Source organism: Hemibagrus wyckioides, linkage group LG13 (assembly GCF_019097595.1).
Source record: "Hemibagrus wyckioides isolate EC202008001 linkage group LG13, SWU_Hwy_1.0, whole genome shotgun sequence".
In the NCBI taxonomy this organism is placed as follows: domain Eukaryota; kingdom Metazoa; phylum Chordata; class Actinopteri; order Siluriformes; family Bagridae; genus Hemibagrus; species Hemibagrus wyckioides.
Window position 1 is genome coordinate 10,429,816 of NC_080722.1, and position 25,461 is coordinate 10,455,276.

Sequence of the window (25,461 nt, forward strand, 5' to 3'; positions counted from 1 at the left end):
GGGAGCAGACTGCGTAGTCTCCTGGTATTGTGTTGTTTTGAAGAGTTATAAATATTCAAACTCAGCAAACCATTGACTTTGAGTATTAACCTTTAAAAGTTTGCAGTTCTTTTCCAATAGTTTTTTTTTTCTACAAACTATTTTTTATTGCACAAAATGAGAAAAAAAAAAATATTTGCTCCAAGAAATATACACCATTCAGCCATAACAGTATAACCGCCTGCCTAATATTATGTAATGTCCCTTGTGCTGCCAATACAGCTCTTATCTCCGAGGCATGGACTCCACTAGATCTGTAAAGGTGTGCTGTTGTATCTGGCATCAAGATGTTAGCAGCAGATCCTTTAAGTTCTGTAAGTTGTGAGGTGGGGCCTCTGTGGATAGCACTTGTTTGTCCAGCACATCTCACAGATGCTTGATCAGATTGAGATCTGGGGAATTTGGAGGCAAAGTCAACACCTTTCTCATGTTCCTCAAAACATTCCTGAACCTTTTTGCAGTGAGGCAGAGAGCATTATCCTGCTAAAAGAGGCCACTGCCATTAGAGAATACTGCTGCCATGAAAGGGTGTAACAATGACCTTGTCACCAGCACACCAGTTGCCCATACTAGGACCACTTTTGGTAAATTGGTAGGTTAACCACTCAGATCAGATCAGATGCTATGATCCAGCCGTCTAGCCATCATACTTTATCCCAGGTTCAGAGAATTTCTTTCCTTCCAACACATCACCTTCAAGAACTGGCTATTCCTAATATATCCCACCCCTTGTCAGATGCCACTGTACAGGATAATGTTATTCACTTCACTATTTTTAATGTTACGGCTGATCGACGTATACTGCACGTGCTTTAAAAAAGAAACATCTGTTTCTCATCATAGGTTTCCTCTCATGTTTACATGAGAGCAGGTGATCTCATTTTAAGCGTTAGCTTTTTAGGCACGTCGCTGACTCTTCTGTTGTTAGGCAAGCAAGCATATGTGAGTCCAGCTGCTCCCCGAGTTGCCAACTTTAGGTGAGCCGACACATCAACATTTAACTATTGCACTTTAGCTATCTAATACAGGGTCAGTTCCAAATAAAATTATTGACTTAAAGAGTCAGTAATAATGTGCATCTGAGTTTATTACCATAAGCACATAAGCATCAAGGGTCAGTTCCAGGCGTATTTAATGAGCAGATGTATTCATTTAAATATCAGTGACGGTATTTCAGTTGACCTCCCAATAATACTTAAAATACATAAAAAATACACAGGGAAGGCATATGTAGCAAATTATCCACCTACATCCACAAAAACAGCATTAGTCATACAGGATAAGCACACCAAACACAATCCTCCTACTCTCAATCATGAAGCTCTCGCTGTCAAGGTGGTGAATCACCCCTACATACATCCACAGTCAAGTTTGAAGGAAATATGGATTCACCCAAATCTGCTGTGTGAAGCTTTGTGGCTAAATTTAATTAGATGTTTAAATGAAAATGCATTTCCTTAATTGGTTTATGGAATTGTCAGCGAATGTACAAACTAGATTCGGCGCCTGGAGGGCAGTGTGTAAAGATTCTTTAAACACACTCAGAGCCCCTCATTGCTGAAACCGATCCTATTATTTTCTGTGATCAAGCCACTCAATAAACGTTTCTAGTTCTGTTTCAGAAAAAAAGACATGGAGTATATTTGAGACAAACTAAAAAAAAAAAAAACATTTGACTAATAATTAGGGTTTTAGAAAGACAGAAGCATTTTCCAGTATTATTTGAGAACAAAACTGTATTGCATTATATTCTTATATTCTTTTAATACTTAATATATTTTTTTATTTTTGATTATTCTTTTCTTTAAGTGTATTTCTTCTTCTTATATACTAATTTTACTTTCTTTAATTATTTCTTATATTATATATTTTAACTTTATATTTTTTAAATTATTTTTTATATTTTATATTCTTGTATGACATTTTTATTTAAACAATTTCTTATATTTTATATTCTAGTTTTACATTAAAAAATTCTTATATTTTATATTCTAGTTTTGCATTTTCATTTAAATTATTTCTCATATTTTATATTCTAGTTTTACATTTTTTAAAAATTATTTATTATGTTTTATATTCTAGGTTTACATTTTTATTTAAATTATTTCTTATATTTTATATTCTAGTTTTACATTTTTTTAATTATTTCTTATATTTTATATTCTAGTTTTACATTTTTATTTAAATTATTTCTTATATTTTATATTCTGGTTTTACATTTAAAAAAATTATTTCTTTTATTTTATATTCTAGAATTACATTTTTATTTAAATTATTTCTTATATTTTATATTCTAGTTTTACATTTTTATTTAACTTGTATTCCTTATATTTTATATTCTAGTTTTACATATATTTTTAAAATTATTTCTTATATTTTATAGTATAATTTTACATTTTTATTTAAATTGTATTTCTTATATTTTATATTTTAGTTTTACATTTTTATTACTATCATAGGACAATTGTAAAAAAACAACAACATTTCACTAGAATTTGAAAACTCTGGGTGTGATGTACAAATTCTCTGGTCTAGTCTGATCTAGTTTTAAAATAGAAACTAAATTTTAATCATGAATCCAGAACGTATAGTACATGCAAAGCAAACTCACAGTGAAATGAACATTTATTCCTAAACACAATATGCTACGTTCTTTTAAAGTAGGAACACTGTTGCTAGGCTACAGCATTTAAAATTAGCTAATAACAAAACTAACAGGAATATCAGCATTAACCTGTGCTGCTATATTACTAAGAAAAGACTCTACATGACTATAATTACAGTGTATCTGGACAAACCATCAGTCATTAGAGTTTCTATGGTTTCCACCATATTGACAGAAATTGACTTACAAAGCTGAGAATACTACAAGCGTATTCAGTCTTTTCATAAAAATGGCGAACACATAACTCCATCTGAACGCAGCATTAAACTTGATCCATCCATTTAACACCTTGAAAGGGAATTTAAAGAGCCGTTTGAGTCCTGGCTCATTGCAGAGAAAATGCACTGCATGTTAAACATCTCCTTTTATCATTTGATTTCCATAACAGTCTGCTGGGTTTGTAAGCATTCTGTAGAACTGTATATAAGGGTTAGATATTGCTTTCTGTTGGCTTGTCAAGTATTCAATCAGTGCAAACATTTCAGTCTCAAGATTTTAGATTTTTTCTTGTCAAGGTGCCAGTCCTGCGTTTATCTAGGCTACATTAAAATGAATCAGAGAACAATGAGCACCCAAATATCAATAGTCTTTACTAATTTGAATTCTCAGTAGCCAGAAAGCTTCATTTATGTCATTTAACTGCCAAATCTTTATTAGAACAGCACTCTGTTGGTCTTTATTGGTGCCTTGGCTGGCTTGATCACTGAAAACTGTGAGGGTGTGAAGCTGCAGACTCTTGAGTGTTTTGAGCACATGTGCCAGAGCAGTGTGGCTTACAGATGCAAATATAAACCAGGCTGAATCTCCTCAGAGGCTCCCAGTAGGTCATGCTCCACTTACACTAAAGCATGATTAGAACTAAAAAGGTTTGTCTGTACTGCACTCGCAGTGCTCTTGTCTTGTTTGCTCGTGCTGTTGTTCAGTGGATTGAAATTTGTATGGTGCAAGAACCTTCCCTAGAGAACCACTAGCGCAGAATTTTAATCTATGTTATAGGGGCAAATGTTTAGGGAAATGTTTAGGATTGTTCAAAAGCCCCTTCAAGATTTAGTCCCCCTTTGCTGTTGAGAAAGCTCACTCTTTTGGGAAAGTTTTACACTAGAGTCTGGAGTGTAGCTGTGGGGATTTGTGCTCATTCAGCAAAAAATGAATGGTCACAATTAGTGGCGTCCAGTACTGAGGTTGGGTGAGGAGGGGTACAGTTCCAGTTCATCCCCAAAGTGTTCAGTGGGGTTGAGGTCAGGGCTCTGTGCTGGGCACTCAAGTTGTTCCACACCAACCTTGGCAAACCATATATTAATAGAGCCATTGCCATGTTGGAACAAGAGAAGGGATGTTGTAATGCTACAGTATACAAAGACATCCTACACAATTAGGTGCTTCCAACTTTGTGGCAACAGGGTTACTTACATATGGGTGTCATGGTCAGATGTCCACAAACTATGTGTAGTGTATGTTTATGTACAGAAGGTGTCATTGAAGGTGTGTGTGTGTGTGTGTGTATGATCTGGCTAGGACCATCCATCAAGCTGTGTATGGGTTTGTGTGCCCTTGTAAAGTACATCTATGTGTGATAAGACCTGTGGCTCTAACAGTTTAATCTTAAGGACATTGTTCTGGCTGGTATCTCTAGTGTCTAACAGAGTGTTGCGGCCAGGGCTGTGTCCAAACTCTGCCGGAATTGCTTTAGTATTAGCGTTAACACAACACCCAGGAGAGGCAGAGCAGCATCTGGACAGTTATGCTCCATTAACCTGAGCATCCCACTACAGTGTCCTTCTCTATAGCGGGTAAGCTAGTGCTGTCAGCTGCTATGAATCCGACGACCTTCGGGACGCCCCGGTGTGAAGAACACAGCTCATCTCACCCCCACCATTCCGACAGTCACAGCCGGCTTGTCTCAGCATGGCGAGAGTAAAGACCAGGCTGTGTAGTGAAAATGCACATTAATTACTCGATTTGAAAAGCCTTTCTACCACAGTGCTGGATATTTTAATGCTGAACATGCACATTATAAACAGTATTTATGTTGTTTATGTTCAGCATCCCTTGTCATTGGTATCATCAAAGTTAAATTTCACACAGCATCACACATCTCTGTTAAGCATAAGGGGATGTATGCCTACTGAAGGCTTTTATTTACACATTAGGTGCTAAAATGAGCAAGTGGTGCCGTGTTTGCTTTGGCACAGCACATTTGTAGAGTAAAATAAATCTGAGGAGTGTGAAAGGCGTCGAGCGTTTACTGAGCATGAGTAAGCACTGAGAGGGAACTTATGTTTGTTATGTCTTGCTAGGTGCTCAAAAAAAATGGCACTTCTTTTGTGTGGCTTATGGTTCCTTAAGCATACATGCTTTCCCTGTAGAGTGGTTCAAATGTCAAGGATGTTATTATTATTATTATTATTATTATAATTACATGTAGTGTTCTGTGAGCTGGTATGTTTCCTCTCATTTTTTTCTTGCTGGACAAAATCTATTTCTACTGAGCAGACCATTTTTCAATGTGAGCAGAAATATCCCATGAGCCACACAGATTGTGGCTGCTCTGATTGTGGATGGCTAGACTGGGAAAACACATGGCAGCACTGCTAGACTAATCACATTTAATGGATGATTGTCAGAGGCATTGACATAACATGATTTGCTAAGCTAAGCTAATGTAGCAAGTTAGCTTTATTAGCGTTTGTGATCCTGTCCTTTCCTGTTTGGGGTTTCAAAGAGTGGAGTGTGTGTAGCTGGTCCAATCTTCATGGCATCTGTCAGTTACTGCAAGTGACTGTTTTGAGAAGAGATAATACTTTTCTGCATGGGAGCATCATCAGAATCGATTGTGCATGTGCACAGCTTAGAGGTAACAGTGGTGGTCTGTGATATTTTGGTTAGGACAGACTTTATATGAAGGAACACATAACCTGATTCTGAGACCCCTGATAAGCTGCAGGGGCTATCATGGTCCTTATGCCCTAAAGATCAATTCCCAGGACCTCATTATTGTAACACTCCTTAATGCCCAAACCTTTGACGGCCACTGGAGAGTATAATTTAATCATAGATGGGTAAACTATAGAAGGATATACTATACTTGCTCTCTTTTGGCATAATAACAAACATAAAGAACAAAAGTGTGTGTCCTGTTTTTGGGAGATCACAAATCTGAAACATAAGGATGCCACAACCTGGCAGCCGGATGACCAGGCTAGTTCATACCCTAGGCTAGTTCATAGTTGATCATACCCTGACATTACCCTGTGCATTTGCCTTGTTAATCTGAAAGCAATAAACCAGTCATTAGGTACAGAGGTCTTAAAGGAAGACCCCCCCCCCAACACACCCAAACCCACACACACACCCATGGTGATGGCCAAATTGAAGGAAAAATAATACACTGGCAAGAGCTAAAATTCCAAAGGCATACATTGTTGATACGCTGCAGGAATATAAAATATTTAGAAATATAAAGTATTCAGAAATACACAGTAAACCCTACCATGGAAAAGCCTGAAAGATAAATCCAAACTGAATAAAAACCAGCCATAAATCAGTTGGGATAATAATTATGCAGCTATCGTTGAAATGATTTAAGAACTTGCTATTTATTATCAATTTCTTTCTCATTTTCTAAAATACACCACAGACAGACATACAGACAGCCTTGTTTGTTCATGTTGGTTCAATCATCTGGGACAAGGGACAGATTTTTTAGCCCTGCCTCCGGCTAGTATATGAAATACATATTTTAAACACAGTAATAAAAGCAGAGAATAGAATAAGCCTGAGACACAGCAGGGTTCTAGCAAGCTGTAGCTTATTATCGTCAACCTTAATAATCTTTTTTTTTTTTTTTTTTTTTTTTTTTTTATAAACATACCGTCCTTGGACTTCACATGTACATAGCTTTTTTTCTGTGTTTTGCTCTTCCAAGAATAACTAGCGTAGTCTGTCATGTTTGCACTGCATGAAAATACATGCTTTTTGATGTGTCTTTCACTAACATGTCTATCTCTTCTTATCTGTTTTTCTGTCTCTGTTTTTTTATTTTTTATTCACGTTTCTCCTCTTGCTCTGCCTAACACATGGAAGGAAGTAGAGGTGCGTAATTTTGTTTTTCACTGTGATCTCTTTGTTGTACCCCCCCCCCTCTATTTTAATCAGAAGAAGTATGATACAGGTTCAGGATGCACTTGATCAGATCACTCTTCCAGCTTGTAAAGACTTTAGGGTCAGAGTAGAATACTTTAGACTTTAGAATAATAGCTGTACCACATTTAATTTTCACAGGTTTGAGTTAGATTCATTTCCTGCTGTGTCTTAGCAATAAAATGTGACCGAACAGGTCACAGCCATCAAATCTATATTTTTGAGAGAAATACATGTGCAGCACAACCGGCGCCGGTTCTCTTTTAGTCATGGAGTGTGTTGCACAGAGTGCATTTCTCCTCGTTCTGTTATCGTGGGTGTGAACTTGCGTCAAGTTGTGATCTGTGTTCCCATAGTGACAGAGGCATGAGCTCTTTTTGTAAGTTGGTACTTGACATATATTCAGGAAATATTAAAGAATCCTTTATCATTTCAACACACCTCTCATTTGTAATGCTTTTAACTGTATGAACCTTTCATTCATTAATAATTGATTATTGTTTTGTCAGGATGACTACGTCAGAAGTGTGGACGATCCCCAGGGATCCGAGGAAAGTGAGTACATCAATCTCGTCTCCTGAGCATAAATGATTTCTCGGTCAAAATTATGCAGTGTAACCCACCGTGCCTTATATTCACTATTTCACATTTCCTTTCATTTCTTAAAATTGAATAGCCATTTGATTCAACAGCTTCCACACATCTGTCTCTAGACTCCTGTCTGCCACAGTTAATTCAATCAAACGTTTACGGTAATAGGATGATTTCTGACAAGGTTTCCCATGTGCCCGTTGTTTTGCCGCTAACGAGTACTCGGCAGGAAACACTCTTCATCTTGGTGCATTTGCAAACACAAGTCCTTCGCCACAGATGTGTTCAAGCCCTGGCTTCAGTAGTGGAGATACAACTGGAGATCAAATGAAAGAAAAAAGGCAATGCAACACAAGGCATTTTGCTGACATGGTTTTAGGTCTATTCGTCAGCTCAGAGAGAAGCATTACTGCAAATCTCCTCTTCTTGATCACCTTTATCCTTTTCTATCCTGTTAGGGGTGGTTTCCCTGAGAATGACAAAAAATAATGTAACGTAAAATAAATGCTATGCGATGGATCTCAAACTAAATGAATGCCTATTTAAGAATGATGTCATTTCCAACACCGAATGAGCAAATATCCTAAGGAAACAGTGGTGTTCACCTTTTCAGTTCCAGAGATGTGTAGAATCTGGTGCAGTAAAATTGTACTGGTGGGTCAGTGAGGCCTAACACTTTACACTTTATGTCAGGTTTTCCTTATATTTATAACCTTGAAGGAAACTTTTTTTGGGGGATAGATTTGCAAACCTTGATTACATGTTAAGTCTACAAAAGGACAAACTGATTTCAATAAATAAATCTAATGGAGCTGGATTGTATCTGCTAGACTGTTTTAAGCTTCATCTATTTATTTCAATGCATATCAGTGGTTCTGTCTTCTGTAGCCTTTTTATCTAGACATTTGAAATCACAATCCTCCAAAGACTCAAAAGAGCTCCTTATAACAAAATAAAATCTCCCTGTTTTTGTTTACTTTCTTAAATACAGTAGACTTTCTTAAATACAGACAAACTTTCATCAATTACACACATTTTTTGCTGCTAGGATTTGGACTTTACTCCCCAACTAGTTGCCACTATTCACGCAAGCCATCTTCTGCACTAGATATTATCTAAGGTTTTCTTTCATTATATTCAAGTCCATGACTTTATCTGTAGAATGTTTATTTAATTCCCTGCCATTCACCCTGATAAGCATTTAGACTCAATTGATCCGGCACAGCAACATTTAAAGTTATCTATAGCAAGCTTATCTTTCCACTTACTTTCTCAGGGCACAATAGAAACAGGATTTTAAGTGACAGCTTTCCAGATAAGCTTTAAGATAATTTTGTATGCTAAGTTTATGTTTCTGGGGCACGGTGGCTTAGTGGTTAGCACGTTTGCTATTCCTTTTGCGATTCCTGCTTCTGCTGTGTGTTTGCATGATCTTCCTGTGCGTCAGGGGTTTCCTGCTTACACCAAAGGCATGCACTGCAGGCTGATTGTCCTCTCTATATTGCATGTAGTGTGTAAATGAGTGTGTGTTTGTATGATTTTGCTCTGCAGTGGATTGGCACTATGTCCAAGGTGTCCATTGAGTCCCTTGGATAGATATCAGGTTTCCTGGAACATGGATAGAAGTTTACATTTCTTCTTTATATGACACACCAACTCCTGCCAACTAAAACCTGTAATCTGGAGAAACTGGGCCAAATATAAAGCGCTATTTTTCCACCTTTCTAATGAGCATTCTAACAACTCCAGAAACACAACAAGCAATATTTAAAGCTGGTTTTGTGTGTCATCCGAGAGTGTAAGGCATGACTGGCACAGATACAGACACAGACGTGGTGAAAAATGTCACAGCGTATTTACAATAGCATATTAACAATGCAATTTCAATATGAAACGTGTTGAAGCAACAAAAGTGTTACACGGTTTGCATCACACAGTTTAAATTTACATAATAACACAAAGCAAGAACTCTTCCAGGAACTCTGGAGTTCTTACTTTCGGTTCCGTATCTCTTTTAAAGAGATTTTTTAAAATGGTTCCAGAAACTCGGTTGAAATATTATTTTTTGGCACAAGAGTCAAGAATAACAGTTTCATTTTTTTTTTTTTTTTTTTTTCTAATTTCATATCACTGCTGTGAATACACTAGTGCTCAATAGAATTAATGGCACAAAAACCAAGCATGTTGGGCATGTGCTACTTGTTAAAATGGAAGCTGATCTGTTACTGTTTTGGGTGCACAGTGCATACAAACATTAAAAACTGCTTCAGAAACTCAGCTGGTTTGTTGCACTTGGACTATTGCTTATGAGATTCTATCAGCAGATACTGCTTAGGCTTGACATCCATCAGCAGGACAGTCATCATCAGCGCTGTCTTCTGGCAAATTACTTCCACTCAAATGCAAATTGTATTTACTTTACAACCAGAAACCTAGGGTGTTTATTGTTATAATTACATTCTGATTAAAGTGTAAGCTCTATTGCTTGTAATTCAGGGTGGCAGAAACAGAGCTAATGATTATTACTATATTAACTACAGTCAGCGGCTAACCAACCCACTCACTCCGGCTGAACTCACGGCTCATGTGGAGATCAGTGAGGATGAGCAGACTTCCTCTTGCTTATAACCCATGTCTCTCTCAGTTCTTGTATCAGTGAGAATAACTAATACATCTGTGACTCAGCTCAGCAATACATGATTAATCAGTGCCTCAAAGGAACAGTTCTGCGGTGCAAGTGTCACCTCCTTCTCCTGCTGAGCTAAAAGACAGAAATCAGTGAGAGAGCAATCTGTCACGGCTGGATTACCTTTCAAACTCCCACATTACTAAATGCTTGGGTTTTCGAAAAAGCTCACCATTATAAATGGAGGTTATTTGGTGTCAATTCTTTAAGAAAGCTTTCTCAGGATGGAGGTAATTCCGTCGGCTCGCGTCGCGTACGTGTTAAATGTTAAATTTGCAGGTTCGTAATAGGGAGGCAGCAATTAAAATTGCTCTCCTGAATTTTCGTAATTGTACTGCGGGAACCAGGTAGGATTAATGGTTTCTTATCAGTTAACGGGTGGATAAAATTCCCCCTTTGTAGGTTTTCTGAGCAAGAGGATTAAGAAAAGACCTGCAGGATTTTATTTCTCCAGTCGGCTTTTCTTTTTTTGCCCGCTGCATTTTGCATAATTTACTTTGATAACAGACAAATTGCTCAGGGATAAATAGTTTAATAGCTTTTCAAGGAAAACACTTTGTGGCTTGAATCACAAAGTATGATTAATATAGCCAGTCATCCATGAACCTATCTATCTATATACATGTAATTAAAATAATACAAGAAACAAGTCAGTGTGAATTCATGCAATATGTGATACATTTCATCCAGTCGAACATGTGTATAGGTATTCACATTGGCATTTGTTGACGTTTCGACCCAGGATTTGAAGTTCTTTCTGGCTGCAGCAGTTGTGTGGCTTCAGTAAGGTCACAGATTATGATAAATGCAGCAGTGAGAGGTGGCAAAAAAACACCAGCAAAAACAAGATGATTAAGATGACTGGCTAGGCTAATTTCATACGGTAAAGTAGGGCAAATTTAACTCATTTTCTGAGGCAAGGGAGGAGTGGAGTGTTTGTAGAGAGTCTTCCATTAATGAATGAGCATGTCATTCTGCTGCTGAAATTCCATCATGCTCACGTTTCTATGGAAACACCTTCAGAACAGCTTTGAGCTGGGGAAAAAAAAAAAAAACAGTGGGAAATATGTGACCGATTTCCACTTATTCGGTCAGTAACACGCTCACACAGCCTGCAGCCAGTGACCATGCAGAGATATCACAGCCACTATTCATCCCATTGAGCATTACACCCATTTATCCTTTCCCTTTCTCACGATTACTGTAAAGGAAGAGACACCAGGGGAATGGATGTCTTTTCATTTGCGCATGTTTCTGAGCCGGAGGTGATTGAGTGTACTATTGGCTTATGAGTGAGGCTTTTACAGTAGCTTGTAGAGAAGAGGATGAAGTATTAAGGCAGAACATGAGTAATAGGACTTCACCATTCTCAAGGCAGATTCTTGTCTTATTACAAAGCGTATTGAAAAGAAATGTTAAAGAGAGACACACAGTGTCTCCATTACAGACTTCCCTTTTCAATGTTGCCTGGAGGTATGTGCGCATGTGCGTATTAGATCTTACCTGACCGCTACAGTTAATAGGCTGTTGTGCGCACAATTCTCCTTCCTGTCTCGGAGGAAAATACGACGACAATGCATGTTGAATCTGCTTTTCTATCATCTTTCATTTTTTCTCGTTTGAGTTTTGTTTCCAGTATTATGAAATGCGAATGAAGAACTTTATTTAGGTCATTTTGGATGGGTGAAAAAGTATACAAATACTTATATACTGAGCAGTGAGAGTCTTTGTAAGACACTGTTTTCTGAAGGTAGCTGACCTTACATTATAGCTGGCATTCATATTCTCCAAACATAGGAAATTGATCATTTGGTATTGCTCCATTGTTCCAAATAGACAAGGCACACTACAAAATTAATTGAGGTTGCATTAATTAAAGCTACAGCTGCTACTGGAGAGCACTTTTCAACATGGAAACACCCTAATTACAATCCAGACAAGACGTTTTTGTAAGCTATATTCATTGTAAGCCACTTGACAGATACAAGAAAAGATATATTCCAGATTTACTAATTGGGTTGGAAAATTGTATGTTTCTCTTGACACAAGCTTTGTTATTATTTTAATATTTCAAATAGGAAGTTGAGCATGAATAAAATTAAGCTTGCGTATTAGGATTTCTCACGTCCACTCAGAGCTCTGTACCATTCTCATTAACTAAACTTTGACCTGCTGGTTATGGTTTCAAGTCTCAAAACTCTGCATCATTCAACACAGATGTGTAACATCCGTAAAAAAAAAAAAAAAAAATCCAGTTATTTTTGTCACTTCATGACTGCACCCTCAGCTGTGAACCGTCACCGTCATCGCTGAGGAGTTCAGTCTGAGTAACTCAGAGTTCTCCATTAATTGTAGAATCATGCTTAAATACATAACCTACTGTTCTACTTCTGTTTGTGATTACAAGGGTCAACATTACTCCTTCCTAAGAATAAAGACAGTCATTTAAGTGAGTAAGCATTAGCTTACTGAAGGTGAGATCCACTCAACACTGATACCGATCTTATCTTAGTATAAGAATCCCTCAAATAATGACACTGCTCTGTGTTGATGAAAATGGTTTAATCTAAAAACATGGTACTCTATTGAGGATGGAAATCTCTACTACCTTCTGTTCAAGTGCAGATACTGATCTTACTTGACAAGACCCAACCAAAGTCCACTAAACTTCATATATTAAGAAGAAGCACTCAATACTGGTTACTACTGAATGTGAATTACTAGCATATTGTTATTTATTGAGGGCCAGAGTCGCTCAGAATAACCATTATGTCTGTAGAATCTGGTGAAGGGGTATGGTGTTCTTCATGTTACTGTTTCAAAGATGTTCACTGTCACTTCTCTTATTAAATATATCTATGACTTCTTTTGTCCTATGACTAGTTGTCTACCACCATGTCCAGGTCTCACTGTGAGAACATTGCTTTGCATGGAGATTGGAGACATTTCACACTAAGAAATGTTCTTACAAGTTTATTTGCATTGAGATACAAACTGCCAGATACATTGAGATACAAACTGTCAGTTTCCCATATCTAGAGCTTCCTTGGCCCAACTAAGCATCGTTTGCAATTTTGGGCCTTTGTGGTAGTTGCTGTAAAACAGAACTATAGTAATTTCTCTTCTTACTAGTATGTGTGACATCCTTAGGGGATGCTGGGAATGGTGCACTAGCCACACAGCTTTCATTTTGATATGCTTTTGTCTGAGCCCTATTCTTTCATCTTTCTTACACTTTCAAATTTATCCATACAACTCCCCAGCCTTGCTGGTGGGACTACTTTCATGTTCTCAGCGAGATCTCTCAGGGCCCGAAGGAATCGGGGGCTGGTCCAATGCTTCAGGGTGCACATGCTTCTGTCCCCACTGATACAGGATTCTGTGATATGGCTATCAGGTCTCTGAGCATTCAGCCACCACTGACATTGCTTGAGATGTAGCGTTCCTAATTTTATACAGGGCTTGCCAACATTTCCACCAGATGCAGAAAATCTGCATATGGATGATGTATGGTCATTTGCAGTTCTGTGACTGCTTTCATAATCAAGGCTGCTCTGTCTTTTGTCAAAAAGGCTTTCATAGCGCACTAATTCTAGTGAACTGCACAGACTGTATGGCTATTCTTGTGGTTGACATTTAGCTGCCTACAAACCCTTGTGTTACACGGGCTCAGACACTGGGGACACACACACTTCATGTGCATCTTGGCTGCTAGAGATAGGATACTGAATTGGTGTCACTCTGTTTATGTAGACGTGGAGTGATTATCCGTGATTTACAGCAGTTGGAATGTAAAATATGCATAATGCAGACTTACGGTCACAAACCAGTGCTTGTACATCTGGTATGCAGATCCAGCTCTTTTCTTTGAAATCAGAAAATATAGAAAAATTCCGTCTAGTCACTCTGGCTCCTTTATAATCACTATTGCCTGCTTTTTTTTTTTTTTTAGCAGTGACTGTACTACTCCAGTCTACACAACCAATTGGTTTGGTCTTACACCTCTGTGGAATGGACCCCTGTGTTTGGGGTGGGTCATTGATCAATCATTCATTGGCTTCTGAACTTCTGCAGCAAAGACTTGCGCAGGCATCCGCGACAGATAGCATGAAGTATTTTTTTACCAGCCTCTTACAATGGCATTTAAGCAAACAAAACCTACTAATTGGGCCTTGGTCATGTCCGTCATTTAACTCCACTGGGGCTTGGCAACACAAACAGTTTACCCTTTTCCATTGAAATACAGGATATTAAGAAATTGGAAAAGGTTGGACACGTTAGAATTTTATGAACTTTTAAAGTGATGATATAAATTACTGTGTGCTCACAGCAACATGCTGCTGCCTGCCAACACAAAGATGCTCTCTCAATCCACGGTGCATACTGATAAATCTATACTAAATTTATTATCACCCAAAGTGGATGTCACACTCTCCTCAGCATTGCAGACTTCACCAGAACAAGTTCATGCTGTCTTTTGCAAGGACACTTGTTCCATAAGGTCTGGAAAACAAGCAAGTTGGTTCCCTGCTGATCTTAGTGATCTAAACCGTGCAGGAAGCATAAGTAATCAGAATACACACATATGTAAAGGCAACAGTGTGTTTTCCTTAAACACTGTATGAGCCACGGAGACAGATCATGATTGTGACATGATAGCCTTGCAGTGTAAAAGTGAGATATTACTCCAGCTTGGAGAACAACATTTGTCTTTGTTTCATGCACTAATGTATTCACCGGGCCTCTGCATTTAAATATATATTTATCAAATAAAGCAGACTGACAAGTCAGATTCAGTATATGGAATATGTTTCGGGAGCTACTCCGTCATTCATCGCGATCGTGTCGAATCAACTACTGTAGATGTGATGTCTGGAGGATTGACTATTTATCTCATGATAATCTCAATCATTTTGTTAATGAATGATGATTCTACAGCTGTGTCATGCCACAAGGCTCTTCTAGGTCTTTTGAAAGAAATATTATTCACTACATGCATGAGAAAGCTCACTACATGCATGATGGCTCTTTGTTCACTGCTTTACTACTGTTTAATACAAAGTTTTCTAAGCTGTTGCTTATTGCTGTTTTCAAAACTATTAGAGGTTAGACAAATATAGCTGCTAATTTGAAAGACGTTATACCTTAATAGGTCTTCTGTTCATTCACTTTAGATTACACAAATGAAGAGAGATTTTGTCTTCATGTTGTTTGAGGGAATAATTTCTTCGTATTGTTGCGTCAGGCCTGCTTATTACAGATCTAAATCTATGTCTGAATTCCTATAAAGCTGTTTTTGTTTATTTAAAGAGTGCTAAACAAATCGATTTGAATGGACGTGAATCTTGTTTTCAAATCTGTGGCTGTAGTAAATTACAGAGTACAGGATAAGGACTGTTAAAGTGTTGCGAAACAAAAATCAATTATTCCGTCATATTCAAGCCATTAAAATCCAATTAACATTGGTTGTAGCTCTTCGATTCTGTATTTGTGTTTAGATTTTTTTCTGTTCCTCCAGATGAGAATCACAAACTCCCCAGAAACCAGTTAGTAGCTTTGCTCATGTGAGCGAGCTGTCAGGTTGAATAATAAGAGCTGTATGTGCTGGCGTATGGAGTCCCATGCTCCATCAGAATGAGTGGGCTGAGGACTATTAAACCCTCAGAGTGACAGCAATGAGAAAAAGGAATGTGACAGGCAGGGAAAAAAACAACACACAATCCATCCTCACCAAGCCACCAGCGGTTTATCACATAAGCCATCAGCAACAGACGAACAGAAAGCTGCTCAGGAATGATGGTGACTGCTTTCGAAAGTCCACCCAATTCATCAGCTTTAGTTTTCCTCTGTTCACTGTGCCATTGAGATATTTCTGCACTACATGGGTAATGAAAGCTGAGGGAAAGAGAGGAGGAGTGCTTTGGTTTTGATGAGGTACCAATGGTCATGAATGCTAACCTTGTGCCTAGATTTCACTATAATGTGTGATGAGATTTAGGATGATACTTTATCAGCTTGTGTTTCCAGCACATATTTGGAACATAGCACTTTTTCTCTAACAGAACATGGACCTTGGCTTCATAGTGTGCTCTTGCTCTCACTTTCTGAGTAAAGCGGTGTTTTTTACTGTCTTGAATTACTCTTATTCATGCTGAGTGAAGATGCAATTTAGGATCTGTGTTTCATAAAACTTCTGACTGGATCCAAAACCTGATGTAAAATATGTATTTCTATTACATTTTATTAGAATCCAAGTACTGATCCAAGTACTTTCTTCTACTTCTGATTGCTATTCTAGTTCACATATCACCATCTGTAGTTAAACCTCCATCTGTAGTCAAGATGTATTAGAGGAAAAGGTTATGATGAAGCTGTAAAAATAGTCATGGGTTTGATCCTGAGCTCAGATTACTAAATATGTATAAATCCATTCAAAACTTTGTTTCCCTTTTAACTGTGGTGTGAGGAGAATGCCATATAAAAGGACGTGTTTCCAGTTATTACATAAACATTTTCATTCCCCGGCAGGTCTGGACACAACCAAGGACCCGTGCCAGAAGGTGAAATGTAGCTGGAACAAAGTGTGTGTGTCCCAGAACTACCAGAGACCCATGTGCATCAACCGCAAGAAAGTGGAACACAGGCAAGTCACATGACACTACTGCAAATGCAAAAAAAGAAACACTGAAAGAAAATGCTATGAAGAAAATTCATGCCATACGTGTGTGTAAGGTATAACCTGAAGATAAAACTTTGTTTGCTGTGCATCCAGAATTTGTGTTAATCTGTGTCAGATGTAACAGTAACTGTCACATTTTCTATTTTTGTCACAAGGTTAGAATTGCAGGGCTGTGAAGGTTAGGGAATTTTTGACCATTCCTTGAGAAGCACATTTGTGAGGTCAGGCACTGATGAGAAGGTCTGGCTTCGCTCTAATTCATCCCAAAGGTGTTCTCTTAGGTTGTGCAGGCCAGTCAAGTTCCTCCACACCAAACTCACTCATCCATGTCTTCATGCATCTTGCTTTGTGCACTGTCATGTTAGAACAGGAAGAAGCTATTCCTAATCTGTTCCCGCAAAGTTGGGAGCATGAAATTGTCCAAAATGTCTTAGTATACTGAAGCATTAACAGTTCCTTTTTACTTGAACTAAGGGGCCGAGCCCAAACCCTGAAAAACAACACCTGAATTCAGTGATTTGGAGGGGTGTCCCAAAACTTTTAAACTATAGTGTAGCTACAGTATAGTTTATTACATTGAAACTGTCACTATGCTTACTACGAGCTGTCAGTCAGTCTGTCTTCTTTGGGATGTATTTTTGTTGACGGAAATATTGGTCCGCACTGTGTCTAAAATGTGTGTTACTGAAAATTCATTTCTTGGTTGTAGAACAGTATAAAAGCAATATCACACTTGCAGTCATGTTGTTCTACTAATGTCATTGTACATGGCTGTGGTTAACTGTGGCAGTTGCGACTACAGCCAAATAATAGCCATGCTGTTATTCAATATAACAGCACTATTGTGTATGTGATATTTGTTAAATATAATATAATATAATATAATATAATATAATATAATATAATATAATATAATATAATATAATATAATATAATATAATATAATATGTTACTGATTAATACACACATAAATCTTATAAATCGCTGTACAAATAAAACTGAATGGAATTGAATTAAATGGGAACATACACTATATTGCCAAAAGTTTTGGGACACCCTTCCAAATCACTGAATTCAGGTGTTGTTTTTCAGGGGTTGGGCTCGGCCCCTTAGTTCCAGTGTAAGGAACTCTTAATGCTTCAGCATACCAAGACATTTTGGACAATTTCATGCTCCCAAATTTGTGGGAACAGTTTGGGGATGACCCCTTCCTGTTCCAACATGACTGTGCACAAGGTCCATAAAGACATGGATGAGAGAGTTTGGTGTGGAGGAACAGGTCTTGACCTCAACCTGACAGAACACCTTTGGGATGAATTAAAGCAGAGACTGCAAGCCAGACCTTCTCATCCAACATCAGTGTCTGACCTCACAAATATGCTTCTAGAGGAATGGTCAAAAATTCCCATAAACACACTCCTAAACCTTGTGGAAAGCCTTCCCAGATGAGTTGAAGCTGTTATAGCTGCAAAAGGCGGGACAACTCCATATTACATTCATGTGCATGTAAAGGCAGATGTCCCAGTTTTGGCCTGTATATAGTGTATGATTGTGGACTGTGTTAATCAGTCGTCACAGAAAATGGCAATATATTCGATTAATTATGCTTTGGTGATGAAATAGTAATTTGAACAGAATTATATCAGCCCTGTTTTTGTCCCTGGCTTCCCTTGCTGTTTTGTGTAATGCTTCCTGTTTTCCCCCCAGTTTCCATATATGGTTATAGTTTGCTGTTTTTGGCACCTGGTTGCCACGTTAATTAATTAGTCTCACCACTTGCTTGTTATCTGTGTCTAATTTGTCTATTTAAATGCTCTGTGTTTCTTTGCGGGGAGGGGTGGGGGAGGGATTTATAGTGTTGTGTGAAGCTGTTTTATGAGACAGCTCTATTTCCAACAGGTCTTTTATAGCGTAGGTATCCGGTTTTGTTTCTAGGTCTTAGTCTTTGTTCTAAGTTATTCTTGTTCAGTTTTGAAACTTTTCCGTCTGTGTGTCTGTTTGGGATTTTGGTTATGGATTTCCCTTCAGCGGGCCTCATTTATCAAGCTGGATATGAATTCATAAATCATTCGGAGGCGCACTTATACAATAAATCGGTTATTTTTGAAAATAGTTGCTGTTATTGTGTATTAGGAAACTCACTTATATGGATTTTAACGGATGGACGTCAAATTGTATAATTGGTGGCATACAGATTATGTTGTGGAGTTGTTAAATAATTGGAAGGAAAGCAATCCAGAACAAATTCATGAATTAAGACAATAAGAGTAGCCGTTCAAGCAGGACACAAGTACTGATACAGTGTAAAAGGAGGAAGAGTTAGTGTGGTCTGTAGAAGCTATTGCTGCAATGGCAGAGCTGCATTATTAGAAGATTTAGTGCACACTGCTGTTAAGATGCGCTCTATCAGCATTTAGGCATTGTTTTAGTCATTTTCAGCGCTATGAACTTTAACTTTTATGGAGATTTTATGAGTTTCACTAAATGCAATTGTTCCGTGAAGCGCTTGGTATTTTACCAGGGATTGGCATTTATCAACATGCAGAGATGAGTACAAAAAAGTCTCTAGGCAAGCGTTAGTAAATCTGGTTTAACCTATAGAAATTGTACAGCGTGTAGATTTCATGAATGAATTAATTTCGGGTTACCTAATTGCACTTTTTGACTGTATAGTGCATAGTTATAGAAAGGAAATGATTTATAATCACATTCTCTGGTGTCATCCAGGTGAGGATGGAGTCCGGGTCCTCTTAAGGTTTCTACATGTGGCTTGCTCATTAGGGATAAACTGATCAATTTAAACATTTTAAATGTATATTCAGAAATTGATATATTTCTGTGAAGCTGCTTTATGATAATGTGACACTATACAAATAAAATTTAATTTCATTTAATTTCTATCTATCTATCTATCTATCTATCTATCTATCTATCTATCTATCTATCTATCTATCTATCTATCTGTCTGTCTGTCTGTCTGTCTGTCTGTCTGTCTGTCTGTCTACCCACCCACCCATCCAGCCATCCATCATTTATTATAGATATACTGTGAACTGAGATGGAGTAATTCCTCTGGACTGAGTTGCAGCACACAAAACCAAACAGCAGTACTGTACCCGGCACTACAAAGAGGAGTAAAAGTGAAATAGACATGCAACAAATTAAAAAAAGAATTCACAGGACAGTGTATTAAATACAGAATACACGCGAACTGTACTATAGATGGAGCAGGATGAACCAGATTGCATAATTAATACAGCACAGCTTCTCTACATGCAAATTGGTAGACAAAGACAAAGCTGGCTAACTGGGTAATATTCTGCTTCACTGTTTTCACTAGACCATTGTTTTCCAGTTCTGTAATGTGTCCATGGTTTGTAAAATTAGCTGCAGTGTTGTATTTTCTTATGAACATATTTTAGACATGGAACATCAAGCACAAAGTAACGGTTCTGAATGTCTGAATTATTGTTATAATGCATTATTGTGTGTGTGTGTGTGTTTTCTTTTTGTAAATGTCTCTCCATTTGGGTTTTCATGTGAAAGCATGTGAGGAAACAACTGTGTTATGTGTGTACTTAAGGTTTGTGTTTGCCACATTTATTTAGAGTAGAGGCGAACATCTTAAAAAAGCTACAATGGAATTGCTAAGCCTAATGGCCTGAAACATCATTGCCTGTAGAGTTTATATCTGTAGCAATGGACATTTATATCTCCCCCATGCCTGGGTTCAAATGTGAGCTGGGAAGAGAGAGAGAGAGAGAGAGAGAGAGACTGAGAGATGAGAGAATGATATTGCTTGGTTCTTTCTCTCAGCACCATTAGCTGTTGATGGAGTCTGAAACTGTGTGATCACATTATGGGTCATTTTTGTAGCTATAAGCTGTTGAACAAGGAATTAAATGTTATCACTTGCCTTTAGTCCTTATGGTTGTCACTGCTAATAGGATAATGGTCTAATAAATAGATCTCATGTAGATTGTCTGCATATGCCAATACCATGAAAAATGTAATGCTTTAAAGATAAATGATTATAATCATATATTGAGCTGACATTCAGGTCAGCGTTAATGTACAGTACAGGATGTTCCACTGATCTTCCTGTCTGGTGAATCGCAGGATCAGGCAGCCTGAACCGAATCCTCACGCAAGCAGCTGTAAACCATGTCCCCTGTCAGCCTCAAACCCTGTGTGCGGATCTGATGGACATAACTATGCTTCACAGGTACACATACATGCAAATCCACACTCGAAACTCGCAGATACACCACAAACTGGTACATTAGCACTGCTGATTTTCCCCATCCTGCTCAACCAGGAACCAAATCAAATATTTATACGGGTGTCTGGAGTTAAAAGCGTGTGAGAGGAGTGAAGTGGGGGTGGGGGGTGGGGGGGCAGAATCAGAAGAAGGGAGGACAAGAAGGTGCAAGGGATGACACTTGCATTTTGCTTTATCACTCTTGTGCACAAGGTCGAAATTAAAAACAATACATAAATCAATAAATCCGGCAGCGGGCGAGTGATCCGCCACTCAAATCATCGAAGGCCATTAATCAAACTGCTGCTTTCAGCTACAGTGATGCTCTCTCGCACTCACGCCCACACACTTAACTGCAGATACATTCCAACACACACACACACACACACAGACTCTTGCGCATAATATATACACACACATCATTTAATGTTACATGTGTTTTTTGTGAACATTACAGACATGCTACATATTTAAGGAATCAATGTATTCAGTATATTTATGATGATAAATTGACAACATATTACACATATTCAACATACATGTTCATGTGCATGCTAATTGAGAGTGATGGACAAAGGAATTACAGTGAAGTGCAAGAAATCATTATAATTTAATTTTAATCTCTCTCTCTCTTTCTCTCTCTCTCTCTCTCTCTCTCTCTGTCTCTCTCTAGTGTAAGCTGGAGCAGCAGGCGTGTTTGAGTGGTAAAACGCTAGCTGTTAAGTGTGCAGGACCCTGTCCATGTATTAGTGAGCCTGTTCCAAACCCTGAGACAGAAACACCTTCTGTTGCCAAAGCAGGTGAAAGCAACCACACAAACAGACACAGAGACACACACACAGACATACCTGAGATCGAAAACACCTTCTGTTTCCAAAGCAGGTGAACACACACAAACACACACAAGCACTAACAGGCAACATTAGTACAATTTAAGACTTTTGGAACATGTTTTAGATTGCATGCAAGATCCATCTGTCACTGTTCTTGTTCTCTATTATATGATCATATCCTCCTCTATAGCGCTGTCTGAAGATACATGCCCAGATATATATATTTTTTAAATCTTATCATCTTGAACCAAAGTCCCACAAGCTGGTGGTATGTTATCAGGAAGCTGTCAGATGGTTTTATGTGATGGAATGGTGACACACACTTCACAGAACACAAAAACACAGAACTGACCATTAGTGTGGATTTTGTCTAGATGTCTAGTGTATCTGTATCGTGGACAATTAAATTAATGTAACAATTAAATGAATCTAAAGTTTTAAATCCTGCATGCTAGGCTGGATAATGTCCTTATTTTATAAATAAAAAAAAACCCAGTAAAGTACCACAGACTGCAAGCCTTGCCAGCAGAAGCAGATGATCGTTTTGCACTATTTGTCTTCTCCCTACAGTGAAGCCCATACAGAATATTAAGTGGAGAAGACGAGCAGTGGAATTGGGAATGATTTTCTTGATGCAGAGTTTTAATTACGCACCTTTGTAAAGGAATATCCCTTTAGGAGTGTCCCTTGTTTGACTGATCATTGTTGACTACTCCTATTGATTAGCTAATAAAATAATCAATTCATGATATATAAATCCTTGTAAATTCATTTCCATTTAAGGATGTAATACTACAAAATGTAGAAAGGTCCGAGGAGGGTGAATACAAATATGTCCAAATATCGTCTTTGGGTTATTCTTCTCCCTTTCTCTGTTCACTGATTTTTTTCATTTTGTCCAGAAGAGGATGCATTTTGAGGCTGGTTCCTGTCCAGGGTTCTTCCTTGTGTTGTCTCAGAGAGTTTTTGCTTGTCATCTGTGGCACTAGCTAGCTTACTTTGGGTCTAGATCTACACCCACATTTCTGCAAAACTGCCTATTGTGAAATGTGCTATACAAATAACATTGGATAGATTATTTTTCTCATTCTCTTTCTGTCTTTCTCTTCTTTTCTTTCTGTAGAGAGCTGCACGGGTCAGGACTTGGCAGATTTAGGGGACAGGCTCAGGGACTGGTTCCAGCTTCTCCATGGCAATGCTAAAATGAACAGCTCTGGCAGACAGGGATCGGGAACAGCTTCAGGTTGGTAACAGTGCACAGTTTATCTCTCAGTAACAATACACATGTTGATCGCTAGGTTAATCTACACACATGCACTAAATGATCTCCTCCTGCTCCTGCTGCAGTGTTTGAGAAGAACTTGGTGGCAGGCTGCAAGGACTCCATTGGCTGGATGTTCTCCAAGCTGGACACCAGCAACGACCTCTACCTGGACCACTCTGAGCTGGCTGCTATAAACCTGGAGAAGTACGAAGTGTGTATCAGACCGTTCTTCAACTCCTGCGACTCGTACCATGATAACAAGGTCTCCATGGCTGAGTGGTGCCTCTGCTTCTGGAGGGAGAGTGAGTTGATTCAGGATTTCTTATATCTTTTATATAACACTTTCACATTTTGCGTATTATTATTATGATGCCGTGGAGTTACGCAAAGAATGTTCTGGTATTTGAGACTGTTTAGATTATGTAGCATTTAAGATGAGTTTTCCTTGTCGTTTAGAACCCCCCTGTCTGGCTGAGATTGAGAGACTCCAAGTGAAGGAGGTAGCCAAGAGGAAACCAGGTACATCATAAATTATGACCATGTGCAAGTGTGTGTGTGTGTGTATTGTGTAATTTCTGGAATAGGACAGCAGAACGTACAGGTGGGAGTTGATTTCGCTAGATTTCTGGACATTGTTATGGTTTTACTGCTAATTATACTGGGATTATGGGGCAAACTAAAAAGAGAACAAGAGAGAATCTTAACATTTCCCAGGAGCATTTTGTGTGTTTGAGTGTATGTGTAGCTCAGCTTGAGGAAGCTTTCTTTTCTGGAATAGTATTCCAGTGAACAAGAAAAAAAAAAACAAAGTGGCAGGCTGATACTTCAGTTCTTTTATTATACTCTTATAGTGTATAAGATACCTGCATTGAGCTGTAATGCACAGTGATGGTGTTGGATGACAGATGTCCCCTCTGGAAGCACGAACAGTGAACCAGTCATAATGCTGTCACTGGTTTGTTAACATTGTCCATCCCTGTACAGACGATGAAGGAGTGACATCTCCCTGTCTAGAGAAATTCTGTTCAATTCATACATGGGAAAAACCTGAATTGAAATGGCAATTATTTTAGAAGAAATAATTAATATGTTACGTTTTAATTCATACAATGTATTGCCAAAAGTTTTGGGACACCCCTCCAAATCATTGAATTCAGGTGTTGCTTTTCAGGGGTTGGGCTTGGCCGCTTAGTTCCAGTGAAAGGAACTCTTAATGCTTCATATCAAGACATTTTAGACAATTTCATGCTCCCAGCTTAATGAGAACAGTTTGGGGATGGCCGCTTCCTGTTCCAACATGACTGTACACCAGTGTACAAAGCAAGGTCCATAAAGACATGGATGAGCGAGTCTGGTGTGGAGGAGCTTGACTGACCTGCACAGAGTCCTGACCTCAACCTGATAGAACACCTTTGGGATGAATTAGAGTGGAGACTGTGAGCCAGACCTTCTCATCCAACATCAGTGCCTGACCTCACAAATGTGCTTCTAGAGGAAAGGTCAAAGATTCCCATAAACACACTCCTAAACCTTGTGGAAAGCCTTCTCAGAAGAGTTGAAGCTGCAAACGGCGGGCCAACTCCATAATAAATTTGTGTGTATGTAAAGGCAGGTGTCCCAAAACTTTTGAGAACATAGCGTATGTCTGCTTCTAAATTGGACATTTTCTCTTTTTTTTTTTTTTTTGCTAAAAGACACAGTATCAGTAACAGCCTGTTATCAGCTCGGATCAAACCACAACCTTTCAGGCCACAACAGGAAACAGTAGTCTTTCTTCGGCTGCTGATAAGCTTATCTTTTTATAAATTCTTTCTAACCTTGTGAGTGCCATCCAGGCACCCCGTCTAGTAATATAGACTAATATATTACTATAAAATAGACTCAGTGACGTGCATTTGCATAGCTGACCTCCAACAACCATACAGAGAAAATTAACATTTAAAACACTCTGCTTATGTAGGTATGTTCATCCCGAGCTGTGATGAAGATGGCTATTACAGGAAGCTACAGTGTGACCAAAGCAGAGCAGAATGCTGGTGTGTTGATCTACATGGCACTGAGGTCACCGGTTCACGAGTTCGTGGCAAGCCTGACTGTGGTGAGTGGCGTACATGCAGTAAAAGCAATGTTTGGTAATTAGGCATTTGACCCTTGATTTTTGAGAAACAAAAGGATTGTTGCTAATACATCAGACTCCACTTTCAACCAGGTGTAAGCGTACTATACTGCTATATTGTATAGATATCGCTAGTTTGGTTAGGTGTAAGCTGAGTTTTTCACATTCGTGCTCAGTGAGAATTTTT

At 38.3% G+C, this 25,461-nt stretch overlaps 1 protein-coding gene across 1 annotated transcript in view; it reads left to right on the plus strand.

Moving 5' to 3' along the window:
• Positions 1–25,461, plus strand: part of LOC131363683 (testican-2-like) — a 40,539-nt gene that overhangs the window by 11,682 nt on the left and 3,396 nt on the right. Inside the window, exons 2-9 of the mRNA XM_058406438.1 lie at positions 7,354–7,399; positions 16,650–16,764; positions 20,920–21,025; positions 21,735–21,861; positions 23,018–23,137; positions 23,242–23,460; positions 23,615–23,677; positions 25,119–25,256. Of these exons, the coding sequence (XP_058262421.1) occupies positions 7,354–7,399; positions 16,650–16,764; positions 20,920–21,025; positions 21,735–21,861; positions 23,018–23,137; positions 23,242–23,460; positions 23,615–23,677; positions 25,119–25,256 (934 nt within the window). The remainder of the gene's footprint in view (positions 1–7,353; positions 7,400–16,649; positions 16,765–20,919; positions 21,026–21,734; positions 21,862–23,017; positions 23,138–23,241; positions 23,461–23,614; positions 23,678–25,118; positions 25,257–25,461) is intronic.